Here is a 13,607-nt window from a genome sequence, read left to right as displayed (position 1 = left end):
ATACCGAAGCTACAAGAAGCTAATGATTATCATCATCTTACGTTTCCTGCTAGCTGAAGAGTGTGCATGTGCCTAGGAGTGAAAATAAAATCTTCTGCAGTGATTACAAATTACGCAGTTAGCGTTTCAATTATGAAGACTTCTCTTGTAAAGAAGTTCTTGAAATTTTGAAAAGTACATGAGATCATTTTTCACCTGTAAAAATGGTAGGGAGGAAGAAACCATGGCAGATTACTTTCTGTTACTTTTTTTTTTTTTTTTTTTTTTTTTTTTTTACAGGCATCTATGCATAAACTGAGTGCTACTTGTTCTCTATAATCACTTTCATTAGAAACAACATTTTCTATACTCACCATGAGACCACTCAGTTCCCCCCCCTAAAATTTGCCAGTCCAGTTTCAGATTAGATATTTAGGGTTGTGCGTGATCCCAAACCATTAACAAAATCTACATTAGTCAGTGCTGGGGTCTCAGCACGAAGCCACCTCTCTGAACACTTCTGCCCCAAAGCCCACAAGGAAACACAGAGGACACACATCTGCCATGACCTCTCCTCGCAACAAAACCTACTGGGCTTCATGAGGCAGAGGTGGTGCAAATCAGAGGTAGGTCTGTCTGAACTCCAAACAGAAGTATTTACAGAAAAAAATACATACTAAACTGAATTAGTTTTCAGTTTTTAGTGTTACCTTGTAAGAAATTTCAAAATTTTCACCACCCCAAATTTGAAGACCTGGATCATAGAGACCCAGTTCAAAGAAGAAATCGCGTTCAATGGCAAACAATCCACCAGCCATTGCAGGGGACCTGAAAGAGGAAGACAGCGTAACTCCTTCTGCCAAAGGGATACGGTAGCACTCGGGGAAAGCATCCGTTAAGGAAGCAATTCACTGTTAACATATAATAAAGATTAGATAAATGGCAATACACTGAAAAATCATAAAGCTTTGTCATCAGCTTCCAGAGACTTTCTGAAGTGACATCTGTATAATTACTAGTGAAGTCTCAGATTTTTCTTTTTTTTTTTTAAATTATACACACTTTTGGTTGGAATTATCCATTCAGCCAGCCAGCACGCTTCTATTAAAATCAGAAAGTTAAGAATCAGTGTGGCAAGACGTTTCTCCCTTGAAGGTCATTCAAGTTTCTGAGGTAACAGATGAGACCGTGTAGCAGACTTAAAGCTTAAGCTCTGAGGAGCTGCCACATTGAAACTTAATGTCTATTACACAAGCAACATAGTTTTTCCAGCTAAATGTTACCTTTCTATCTTCTTCCCTCTGGCTCTTTTTCTACCACTGCCACTTCTCATTATCCTCAGTGAAATTTTTAAGAGAGCCTGGATCAAGTTGTATAAGGTTTCCATTTTGGTTTAGTTTTTTTTTTTTTTTTAAATGGCTTTGTACATCCCTCCATGTACGCCAGGGTTCAATTAGCAAGTTTTAATGTGTCAAAAGGACGATGTGGTTTGGATTACAGCATTTTTGCAGAATGGGTCTAACCAAAATTCTTTGGTTGCTTGCTCACACTGAAATAGAGTAGGATAGGTTAAGCCATTCCCAGCACATGTACCAAGCATTTTTCACCTGAGGATCAATAAATATATAAAAATCCTAATGCATAAAAGCTGGAGTCCCCACTAAGCTGGCAATCTAAACAAAAAAAAAAAAAAAAAAGCTGGTAAGGAAAAAGTGAATTCTGACTACAGATGATCTGCACCACTGAAAGGAGGAGGATCCAAGAGTCCAGATCACTCTGGTGAGCCAAGTAAAACATGAGTGAAATATTCCTTCATGGCCAAAGTATTGAGGGAGGGGTCGTTTCTACCACTATTCGGTCTCTCCATTCCATTAGATTTTTAACTTGGTGGTGCTCCTTTTAACAATGATTATGTATTGCCCTTCTGCACGTAAATGTCTGGAGGAGAACTGCTTAAGAAAAAATAACCTGTAGGGTCAGCATATACCCACCTCTGCATAGCAGGGACAGGGCAACAACAAACCCAGAGCTGCTGGGTCTATCAGCAGAGTTAAGCATGACGGTTATCAGTCGAGTTGCTCTCCAAATCACCCGACCAGATGCTGAGTTACTCCTAAACATCCCCTTCTATTTGCCTGCCCACTGCATTTTCCTCCAACAGTGCTGCTGCATTGCAGGGGTCTGAAGGGTGGGAAGCCAGCGAGCGCAGCGGGAAGAAGCACACTGCATACCATAGCCCTGCGGCTTTCCTGCATTTTTGGTTTTCCTCCGCACCATAAAGACTTGGCAAGTGTAGAGGCCTCAGATACTGAAGTTTCAGTCTTGGCCTCCAACGTGCTGTCAAGTGCGTTAAAAACCTCAGTAAAATCCGCATAAGCTCAGTAGTTTATTTTATAGGATACGAAGAGGTAAGCGTATTATTTCTGAAAGAAGGATTCAGTCCTGAGGCAATTCTCACATTACAAAAAGTTTGTTTCTGCACTTCAAGCTGTTGAGGGTTTTTGTTTGTTTGCTTGCTTGCTTTTTAAACTAGGCAACCCTGCCTACGGTTTCAGCAAGACTTTTACTTGGTCTTATTTGCCTTGGTATTGCTGCAACAAGATGCATACGGCCTGGAAATAAACAGATGCAGGGAATGTCTCTTTTTAGAAGAAGCACTGTAACTCTGAAAGTATTATTAAAAATAAGGTACTCTTTTAAACCATTCTGAGAACATGTGTTCTGTGTTTCTGGAAACAGTTTAAAGGATTTTAAGACCTGTTTGGATGGTAAACACAGAACACAACAGTGATGTTTGAAATAGTTTATCCCCCTCTAAGCGAATATTAAAGTTCCAATGTGGACAGCCTTGTCAGAAAATGGTATTATTTATACTGTACACAAAACAGATCAAAGCTTCATAACTTCCTTGCATGTGTTGCCATTTTAGCAGAGAACGATCACGGGTGAGGATAGGGAATTACCAACATCAGTTCTTACAATGTTTAAATCATATATACAAGCAATAGAAGACATTAGATTCTGAAGATGTGAGGATTGCTTTCAAATGCAGTAACACGATTAGTTAAGTGTGAAGGGGAAAGTAATAAAAAACAGCAGAACCACAGTCTCCCAGTCTTGAAAAGCCATCCAGAAACCCTAGTTTCTAAGCTAGAGTTTCTAGCCAGTTTCTGTTTGCTGGGAATAAAACATAACCCCCCCCTACAAAGTGAAAGAGAAAGGCGGGACTTTTGTGAGTTATTGGAGTTTTCCCAGAAAATAAGGTGGTGCTTTTTTCTTTTTGTTTTTTTTTTTGTTATGTGTATTAAATTAAAATCCCCACACATACCAAGACCTTAGAAAATATCTAGCCAAGATTCTTAAACAGTATGCTTCTTTGTCAGATGTGATCTATTACGAAGCAAGTGGGATAAATATGACAAAAGGGATTTTTTTGATGCACATGCATAACCCACGAGCTGTATGCATGCATCAAGCCGTGACAGCAGGCTACAGATTTTATGCATTACTGGCTATTATAAATACTCACAGCATGCTCGTTATTTCAAATCAAACGGTTAAATAAGTGCTGTTGTTTCCAACAGTACTTTTAAAAAAAGTGTCAGAGCTAAATAAAGTTTTCCCTGGAAACAAAGTCATACAGTATTTTATTTTGCCAAACAAAACCCTCTCATTCTAATGTGCACTCGATTAACCACACAAGAGCAGGAGTGGAGAGGCAGCACAAGGTAGCAAAGGTATTTTGAGCACATAGTTGTGGCAAACAGGTCTGGTTAAACAAAGCAGCTGGTGTGGTTAGAAATATGAAGATTTTCAGGCTAGAATTACATGCAAGTTTTAGTGGATCAATATAGACTTCAGAAAAAAAAGAAACGGGTAAGTGATTTAGTGATTACCGATACGGTTCAGTTTTTGTCTTTCTGCTTTCCTTCTCTCGCTTGGTCAAGGGAACCCTCTTCCATAGCATACTCCAATCCCACGCTCCTCTAGCAAACCCATCTTCGTCACCACCCCCTTGCGGCACAATCTTATAAGTGTTGCCATCTATGACATCTATAAGCGGCACAGTGCATGTGGTTCTGCAGGGTGGCGGATGGTGGCAGGGAAGATGCGGTTATGTGCAAGGACCCGCGTGGCACGCGTGCACCGACCGTAGTTCGTGGGAAAAGAGGGGGGAAGGGAGGGAGAAACGAAAGGGTTTAATCAATTATTCATTATGATTCACAGTATGTAAACAGCTCTCTTTACCGATAAGGCTCAGTTTTATGTTTTCGTTTGGACTTTTCCTTGTGGCTTAACGGAATTCGTTTCCATAGCAAACTCCAGTCCCAGGCCCCTCTGGCAAAACCATCTTCATCCCCACCTTGTTGTGGCTCAATGGAATAATCATTCCCATCTATGTAATCTATTAGAGGTACAGTACATGTAGTTCTGAAACATTTATAGAAGGGAAAGAAAGAGCAAATATAATTTCAGAAGAGTAATCTGTCTAATCTGAAATTCACACCATTAATCATTAACTTTACAGAGCAGTTTATATGAAAAGTCACTTGAAAACATATTAAAAAATGAAGCCTCGTTAGAAGAAAAAAAGAGATAGTCCTTTCTTTATGTTGTTTTAAGAGGTTCTGAAAGCAGAAAAGTTAGGTCTGAAATGCTAATATATCAACTCATTTATCAATACTTTCTCCTTTATGTATGTTTCTTGACATCGGTCTTCTAATAAAGCACTGCTGGAGGCAACATAGCAGTCTTCAGAGGGCTAGGGTCCTCACAGTATTACTATTTCCCGTAATTTCTATTCATATCAGACCTTAGCTGTCAACAAGTATGATAAGCTCTTAGCTTTTACTAGCGTAAACATGGATTTTCACTATTCTGTCCTATTCAACTGCCCTACAAATCCAACCTCTCAGGATAAAAAAATGTTACTGGTGCTCCCAGCAGCAGTCTTCAGCAGAATCTTTCCTTTTTGATTTGCAATATGCTCTTCATTGTGATCTATCACATAGAATATTCAACAAAGACATCATCTTGTTATTCTCCCCAGATTTTCCAAATGAGTTTAACAGTGACCAAACTTGGAGCACTTCCATCTTTTAAAGTCAAATCCTACGAGGTAGATAGAAAAAAAAGCGTGCATGTGCCGGGGAAGAAATGCTAACGCTGAGCTCTTTGAGGCAGAAGCGGCAGCACGCTGCACCCAGGGGACCAGGGCTTGGAAGAAGGCTGCCGAATGCTGCCCTCCGGCACCGCACGCCTTCACAGCCCTGGTCCTCCTGCAACCTCCGCCTCTGCAGGCGGTGCTGGAGGATGCCTCTAAAGCTGCCTGTTCTCACCTGCCTTTCTCGCGTAAAAGAGTAACACACACTCGATAGAAGCACACAAGCATTTCCACCTTCCATCTGGTACCCTGGCTCAAATATAGTCTTGAAGCTGAGTTACAGCCTTTAAAACAGACCAAAAAAAAAAAAACCTCTTCAAGAAAGTGCTGGTAGTACGACAGGTTAACAAATAGTTTTTAGGATTAAGCAGTTATTTTATGGGATTAAAGAGTTTAAACAAGCACATGGTTTCCTAAACACACATACCCCCGACCACACAAGCTATGAGTGCGGTAGCACACAGCAACAACAGCATTTCACAACAGCTGGAAGAAATGAAGCCCCTGGGGATCTCCCTCTTCTGTCACCCTTCGCAGATCCCGCACACGCAGCTCAGGCATTCCCACTGCTGACTCCTAGCAAGCCTCTGGGCTTGCGGCAGAGACAGGCTCATGCCCTGGCCTCGGTTTGCTAGAGGCAATGCTCCAAACTGCTTCAGAGGAAACAAAGACGACCATATTGCAAGACCAAAGATGAGAAAGTTATAAAACTCTCAAGATCACGGGGGCTTTAAATCCATGTTAAATTAAAACACTTCCTGCTACTTTTCCTCTACCAAAAAATCACATTTTTCCCTAGCTATTTTGTTTAATCAGGCTCCTTATTCAGCCAGAACAGAACATTTTTATAACAGTCCCTCAGATTGTTGCAAAAGACAAGAGTTATCTTACGCTTAATCTATACTAAGCAAAATATTCAGTATGCCTACTGAAATAAACTGTCTGGAGATTTATTTGCCTGTTTTCCTTCCTCCTTACACAGTTTTTATGCTGGGAGACAGTAAAGTCATCATACAGCAAATATTGATATAGTTTGATATAGATATATATTGATCTAGATATAAACCATATTGACTGTAGTTTGAAAAGTGAAGATTGTTACTGTGACTTTTTCTTGCTAAGAGGCCAGACACTCGAAATAACAGGAGAACATTACCTGTCCTTAGATATAGGAGCTATAAGTGGCGCATACCAATTAATGCCCACCTCACAATGGGCATCGAGGTAAACCAAAACCTTCAAAAGAAAAAAAAAAAAAGTAATTTCTATTTCTGTATATGAGATTACAATGATTTAATTAAGCCTATTTAGACTGAAATACTTTCATATTATAAACAAAAAAATGAAGCTTAAATGAGTAAAATTAATCTCTCTTAAAAACAGCATCAATAATACAGTATTACGTTTCTACACGTCTATTTGAACATAGAACCACCACCACCTCTCCCCCCAAAAAAAAGAAAAAAAAGACAGACTTGTGTGTGAACTGGCTCCTACCTGCCCAAGTTTAGCCTTCTGGGCTCCAATGCTCCTCGCTTGGATTAAACCTTCTCTCCTCTCATTTCGAAACACCTTTACAAGGCCGTTCCACTGCTTAATATACTCATCCAGCCTCTCTTTTAAGTGTGCTGTCAAACAAGAAGGGAAAAAAAGTATTTCAGTGAGGTTTAATAATAAACAGGTTTGCACTCTTAACACAACCCAAAGCCAGCTCTACTTAAAAATATCTACAGACATTTAGGATTAAGAGAACCTGTAATTCAACTGCTCGTATTAGCGCTCACAAACACTAAATCTGAAGAGGTCAAGACTTGGTGGTCTCTGACTTCATGGCACAGGTTTGTCTCTGGTACATCTGAAGAAAGAGCAGGTGAAGTGGTTGGCTGGGTGGACAACTCCCGTCACTTCAGTATATCACATAGTGGCTTTTGGGTCTTTGCCTGTATTTCAACCAGACAGAGAAGTTTCTACACTTCAGCATGTAGTCTTTCCTCATTGGATCATGTCACATGTACAGTTGCGCTTCTCAGTTGAAGATTTCTCTTTGCTCACTTTCTGCCTCACAAATTCTTCTGTCAGTCTATTAAATCTGGAAAGCTGAGACAGAAACCCACCATACTCATGTTATTGCCCTCCCTCATCTAGACCTGTTCCCTCATGGGGTTGGGATGGTCTTATGCTAATCTTCTAGTGAAATCAATAGCAAGAATAATTGCAGGGCCAGAATTGCAGTGAATGAGCTGTGGCTCATCATACCGATGAGACAGGAAACCTTTAGCCAAAGGGACTTGGTCAGCAAAGGGACAAGTAACCACCTAAGAATCAAGATGGGCTACGCTCAAATGGTTACAGATTCCTATTTGCACATTGGTCTTCGCCAAACTAATCTGGAAACCACATTCCTACCACACAATTTGAAAAAAAGGATCTTAGTGTTCCGTAATATTTTTGCACAGATGATTCTGTTGAGAAAACTCACAAAGGCAGAAGGGCTGGCAGTCAGGTGCTTGTTGTTTTGAGGCTGCGCTGCTTTAACTACTAGTGTTCATTTAAAATCTATTTTTGTACTAAAAGGCTCAGAGGAATTGCCTACAGCTTCAGTTTCTCTCAGTTGGGAACCAAAATAAGCCACCTAAGCTGCAGCTGAGGCATCCACACACTGGTCTGCACGGGCTCTGAGGGGCAGCTACATGCCATGCCCGTGCTGCTCTGACATGCAGAGGTGGAAGGGGAAGGACGTCCCTTTCAGCAGCAACGAGCCAGCAGGTTGCCTCAGCAGCAATGTTTTCTGCACCCTGAACGAAAATGATTGAAGCCTGGAGCTTGCTCCAACTTACATTTCAGTATGTTTTATACTCTTGCCCAAAAGTATTTTATAAAATTCTAGTTTAAACAAAAGCTATGTACAAATAATTGAGATGGAAATGGTGTTTTTTGGAAGTGAAGTTTCCAAATGTGAAAATTCAGCAATTCTACCAAAGAACAGTCTTTTGAAACCACTATCTTTTATCTCTCCTCCTCACCTATAAGAGTAAGTTTTCCCAACTAAAAGTTTTGCGTATCCTCTTCTCCGTTCCCACACACATTTACAATTTCTTTTGTAAATCCTTGTATGTTAGGAAAACTTCAAGGATGCATAAATATCAAACTAGAGAAAGAACAATTTTATCACATATGCTGTACAGAATAACATGCCATGTAATATATACAGAATATATATGATATGATAGCTGTGATATAAATTTTTATAGGATAAATTCAACAGTGTTATGAGGTCATATTGAAGTGGTACTAAGAGAATCTTTATACCGCACCATTATTTATTCCCCAAATTCCAAGTACATGTTACAGAAGGACTGTCAGGAATGTTTTAAAGATTTAAATCCTGAAGTTATTTCCAGCTCTCCTCCCTGTGAAGCCAAATGTTTTAGTTATCAAATGTTCAACTATGTAAGGCTCATGGGGAGCTGTAAAACCCTGTCATATTGATTGTGTAAAGCTTTTCTACAGTACAAGTCTCAGGACTTTGCAGTCCATTATATGAAACCATGCCAGGGTTAGCAGCAAGTGCTATTTCCCACAGGAAAACTGAATTTTCCCCCCTTCCCATACTAAAAATACTGCACGACAGTAGTGTATAAAATCCTGATACTTTTACAGTCAGAAATACTGTTTGGCCAGCGTTAAATTTTGTTCACCTAGAACGTGTATCTATGATATCTGTCAACAGCTTTATAGCATTCTGGTTTTTGTTCAAAAATATATTCTACTCTTCAAAAATATTGTAACCACCAATCTGCTCTTCCCTTCCTTGGGTTCTTCTCTCATGTCTCAGTGCACAATTAAAGCATGAGTATCAGTGTTTTTAAAAAACACATCCTTTCTCCGAAAGATTGTAGGCATCAGAGATTGTGGGGGAGGAGAAGAAAAGCTTTTCCTCGACTCATGGATGTCAGTTTGAGAACTAGAAAAATGGTATCGCAAGTGCTCCCTAAAGCAGCTGCCTCCGAGCCCCCTGTACCGTAACACGACTGACGTGGGGCTCCCAGCTCTAACACAAGCACTGGTTAGTGCTTCGGTTTCCCCACTGCAAGCAGAGCTAAATGAGTTAATAAAAATCCTGTTACCTGCCTATGCTCATTACTTCCCCTTTGGTTATCTTACGGGATGCTCCATCAGTGGGAAATATAGACAGTGATAAAAAATAAGCAAACACAAAAGGCAGACAAAGCCTTTAAACACTCAAGGAACACTGGTATTTACCTTGCGATCACTCTTTACAGAGGCATGGGCTACAAAAGTGAGCTGCAGCAGCTGAGATATTGACCTCTATTTCAGAAAGAAATAAAGCCGATGCCTAAATACATAACAAGTAGTCACGGAAAACCCATATACACAACTATAATTGTAGGGAGCTTCAGAAAACCTGGTGTAATGAATTCTCACTGCCCTTCCAGAACACCTGTATCCTCCACACAGCTAGCACTCACAGTAAAATAAACTGTTTCTATCAAGAAACACAAGAAAAACCGGGGGCAGGGGGGAACCCCCAAACAAACCATGTGCTGCAGCGTGGCCGCACCGACACTGCAGTAGAAGCTGCAGCAACACTTCTTGGACCCTAACATGCATTAATACAGAAGTCTCTATTGAAAATGTCAGAACTAGCACCATTCAATTAGCTTGGCATCGTCTTCTTGTTACAGTTCCCTTTGTACTCTGACAATGGGAAAAATGCCCGAGCAGAATTCGGCACATCTCTCTGCACAGTTCTCCACAGTCAAACCCTGCTGTTTGCAGAAGAGATTAAGGAAGGAAGAGAGAGTGTTGTTCAGCAAAAAGACTGCTCCCAACTGACTTTATACAAAGAATTATAATGAAAAGAAGATTTTCCAAGCACTGCAACTGTTCCACCCTGTAAGGCATAACATACATAAGCTTCCATGCCGCTGTAACTCCCTTCTGATGAAAGAGGATTTCTTGTAAAAAAGGACAGGCAGGGCTCTTTATGAGCCAGCATTTAGAAGTGCTTGCAACCACTACGCTCCATTTTAATTGCTGGAGAAAGTGGCAGCTAAGAAATACAGACAGCCACACAGAGTTGAGCAAATGTCTACTGAGTCCAGCATCTGCGTCCCTCAACATTGGTCTCAAAGAGCACAAGGTGTTCTTTGCTGGGTGGAAAGGCAGATATGAAGCGTGCAGTCTGAAAGCAGGTGGGGAAGGAGAAAATCCTGTATCTGTGCTGTCAGCACTGCTTTTCTTCTGGCTGGAAGAGCAAAAAAGCCACCAGCAGCTCTGCTATGATTAAGAGTGTTTGTGTTTTGCAGCTCTCCTAACAACTGGAGATCTCTTCAGGCAGCTTGGCACGCTCCGCAGCCTGTACTAGTTCATGCTTCTCTGTGGGGAGAAAGAAGTGGAGCAAGATTCTACTCTCTCGGCCGTTTTTCATCTAGAATGCAATTTGAATTATTGAAATTAAGTTAATTATGTTTACCAAGGAATAGCCTAAAGCAGTTTGAAGAATTATTATAGTGAAACAGTACAGTTGCAGCAAGGTGTTCAGAGCTGTTCCAGTCCGTGCTTGTTTTACAGTCACTCATCCATGAGAAAATTGCATCTTGAGCCTGCTTTACTGAATTTTCTGATTCAAGAAAGTTATTTGGGAAAATGAAGTGTGGGAAATAGAGAGTCTGCTGGTTGTTAGGTCCAGGCTAGCCGTATCTACTAACCATTCATATATGAGCAGAGAGCACAAGTAAAGTTCTGTGTTTCAAAACAAATTTCTTGAAAAACACTGCCTTTATTTAACACTCATCATATATTGGAAAACTGTAGTACGAGTTGTTAGGCCAGACAAATTCATTCCATGAATTACATACATATAGCACAGAGTCAGCTACAACTTATGTGAAACCCAAGTTCTGAGTCCAATCATCAGTGAAAAAATCAGTGTCTCAGTTATTTTATGCAGCTAACTCACTCCTTGAACAGCTCTGAAGGAAAGCTGTGATCCTACCTGAAAAGGAAAAACACAGCACATGCCTGCTGGCTGAATTATTAAAATTATATCCCTTAGGAGAGAAGATATTTTTGTTTTATAGTGTGCGTGTATATCTAAGCCAAATTCTCAAAAGCTGTAAAAGGATACAGGGGACTATAATGGAGTGTTCAGTATCTTTATTAGACTAAGCCAGATGTAGCCAAGTTTATAACACAGGTAACTTTTCCTCTCCTGTAAAAACAGAGAATGATACCTACCTACCTACAGGTATGATGCAAAAATTAACATACAATAATTATTTTTAATAGTGATTTATACTCAAAAAAGGCAACCCTGACTATGTGACGAGTTTGGTTTTAAAATCTCTTGCAGGTATACCTGCAGAAAACAACAACAACTCCTGTGAGGCTGGAACTGGGAGAAGCCCAGATCACTTGATAAAACTGAGTTTCAGAACAGAGTCATCTGCTTTCCATGCCACTACCCAATTCAGCTTTTATAAAAACAAAGAGGAGGGTAAAGGGAATGTATCCTGTGCTGCTGACCAGTTCAAACTTTACTGGGCTCCTCAAAGCCATCGTTGTCATTGTCTAGAAGAGTGTCATCCCGCACACTCAAAATTATGTTTTTTTTAATGCGTCTACTCTTTTTCTCTGTCAACTTCTATTCAAGAACTACGCTGCAATAAAATCTTGCAGAACGTGCAGTTTTGCTGCACTGTTTTGAAATTTGTTTAAAGCCAGACTGATTTCCTCTATATAAATCATCTTATATCTCTAGCATACCACTTTCAGTTCTTCTCTGTATTCAAGCCTTGATTTACATTAACACTGAAGATACCACCATTAAAGGAAAAAAAGTCAGTGTATGTTTATATTTATAAGAATCACACATAAGTACATATATCATGACTGTAAACCAAGACTACAATGTATATTACAAAGGAAGAGGAAAACCTCTGGACTTCTGAAAACATTGATATGGAGGACTCAAAGGCAGGCATAAATTAAAATGCACTTAAATTCTTAAAAGGCCCTCCCCCCAACAAGAAACAATAAACACCTCAGCACAATGGTCAATAAAAAAAGATATTAGAAGTTATAAAGACAGTGAAAATGTATCAGAATAATTCAATATCCTTAGATACATTTTTACTATAGTATTAAAAAAAAGGAATCTGGATTCCTATATGGAGTAAAGAAAGAAATTATTTCTAACAGGCTTAATTCATTCAATACTCTTAAAACTACTTGTTTTCATAAGGGCTAAGAGAGGTACTAGTTATCCCAGCTTTCTACTATATACAACTCCAACCGTGGAAGAGAGCCCACCACGAATCCTGTATTTCAAAGAGCTGAATACACATAAAGGATCGTCACCTCTGTGAAACTGGTTCTTCAGAAAAGAGCTTTCCCTCCACTGAAAACTGAAAGGACTGTGAAGAAGCAACTTACTTTTCTTGCAGAGTCAACTCAATCCATGGCAGGTAATAAATAAAAAGAAAACTATTTTTAAAACAAATGAAATTTCCTTTTCTACAAGTAGTATGTTAATATTCCAAACGTACCTTTGTTGCTAAAATCATCAATCAGCACAATTTCTGCCAAGTATTTCCTTGGTGTTCTCTTAATGACACTGTGGACTGTCCTCATGAGTGTGGACCATCCTTCATTATGGAAGACAATGACAACACTGGAGGTGAGCAGGTTATCATCATAGTGCCAGTATTTGCATCTGGAAAAAGATTTGATTTTATTAGTGTTCACATTATGATTTACAGAACTGCTTAACAACATCTTTGTTCAAACAAGATCTTCACTGGTGGCTATCCTTCAGATTAAGGAGAAACAGGATGTAAAAGGCAATATAGCTTAAGAGCATCACAGAGCTACAAGGCCCAAATAGCAGCTTGCAAGCCTTTTTCCTCCTGAAAGAGATAGGGTGAAGCTGGTGAACAATGACCACTGCCCTCAACAGCTACACGCTGTCTCGTGTGTGGGTGGATGGCATTGCACAGACCCCGCCGAGAGACATCCCTACCACCACCACCTTGCTGTTTGTGCGGCTGGTAGAGAAAAGGGGAAGAAAAGCCCCAAACTGTGGCTGCCACGGTGGGGGTCATCTTCAAACCATCAGATACCGTGATTTAGGATGGACCGTGCATTTGGCTCACCGACTGCATAAAATGCAATAACAAAGTGCTGGTTTTTTTCTAAGCATCTTTAAATCAGATTTACCCAGTAGAAGGGCTCTCTATGAAGCGTTTCTGTTGGCTTTATACAGTTCGCATGCAGAATCTGCATGATTAGCAAAGTTACAAACATTGTTGAACAAGGCAAAAGTCATTAATTTCTGCCCTTTCACAACAAAATAGATTTAAGCAAGTAAACTTGCTAGAAGTACAGCAGCAGCATGTGAAATGCTCATGTCAGCTGTTCTGCAAAAAACCATCTCCGTTTG

The 13,607-nt window shown here is 40.0% G+C and overlaps 1 protein-coding gene across 2 annotated transcripts in view; it reads right to left on the bottom strand.

Moving 5' to 3' along the window:
• The window catches only part of GALNT7 (polypeptide N-acetylgalactosaminyltransferase 7), a 40,864-nt gene that overhangs the window by 10,634 nt on the left and 16,623 nt on the right, over positions 1-13,607 (bottom strand). Inside the window, exons 2-6 of one of the 2 annotated variants that reach the window (XM_035899729.1) lie at positions 12,715-12,881; positions 6,641-6,771; positions 6,300-6,379; positions 4,228-4,410; positions 690-807 (exon numbers count right to left, since the gene is read on the bottom strand). In XM_035899729.1, the coding sequence (XP_035755622.1) occupies positions 690-807; positions 4,228-4,410; positions 6,300-6,379; positions 6,641-6,771; positions 12,715-12,881 (679 nt within the window). Of the gene's footprint in view, positions 1-689; positions 808-3,875; positions 4,059-4,227; positions 4,411-6,299; positions 6,380-6,640; positions 6,772-12,714; positions 12,882-13,607 lie in introns of both variants that reach the window. The other variant, XM_035899728.1, reaches the window with a different exon arrangement.

The sequence above is a fragment of the Egretta garzetta genome, unplaced genomic scaffold (assembly GCF_000687185.1).
Source record: "Egretta garzetta isolate BGI_Z169 unplaced genomic scaffold, ASM68718v1 scaffold708, whole genome shotgun sequence".
NCBI lineage: Eukaryota > Metazoa > Chordata > Aves > Pelecaniformes > Ardeidae > Egretta > Egretta garzetta.
The sequence above is the reverse complement of the archived record's forward strand: the minus strand, read 5'-3'. Positions and strand labels throughout refer to the sequence as shown.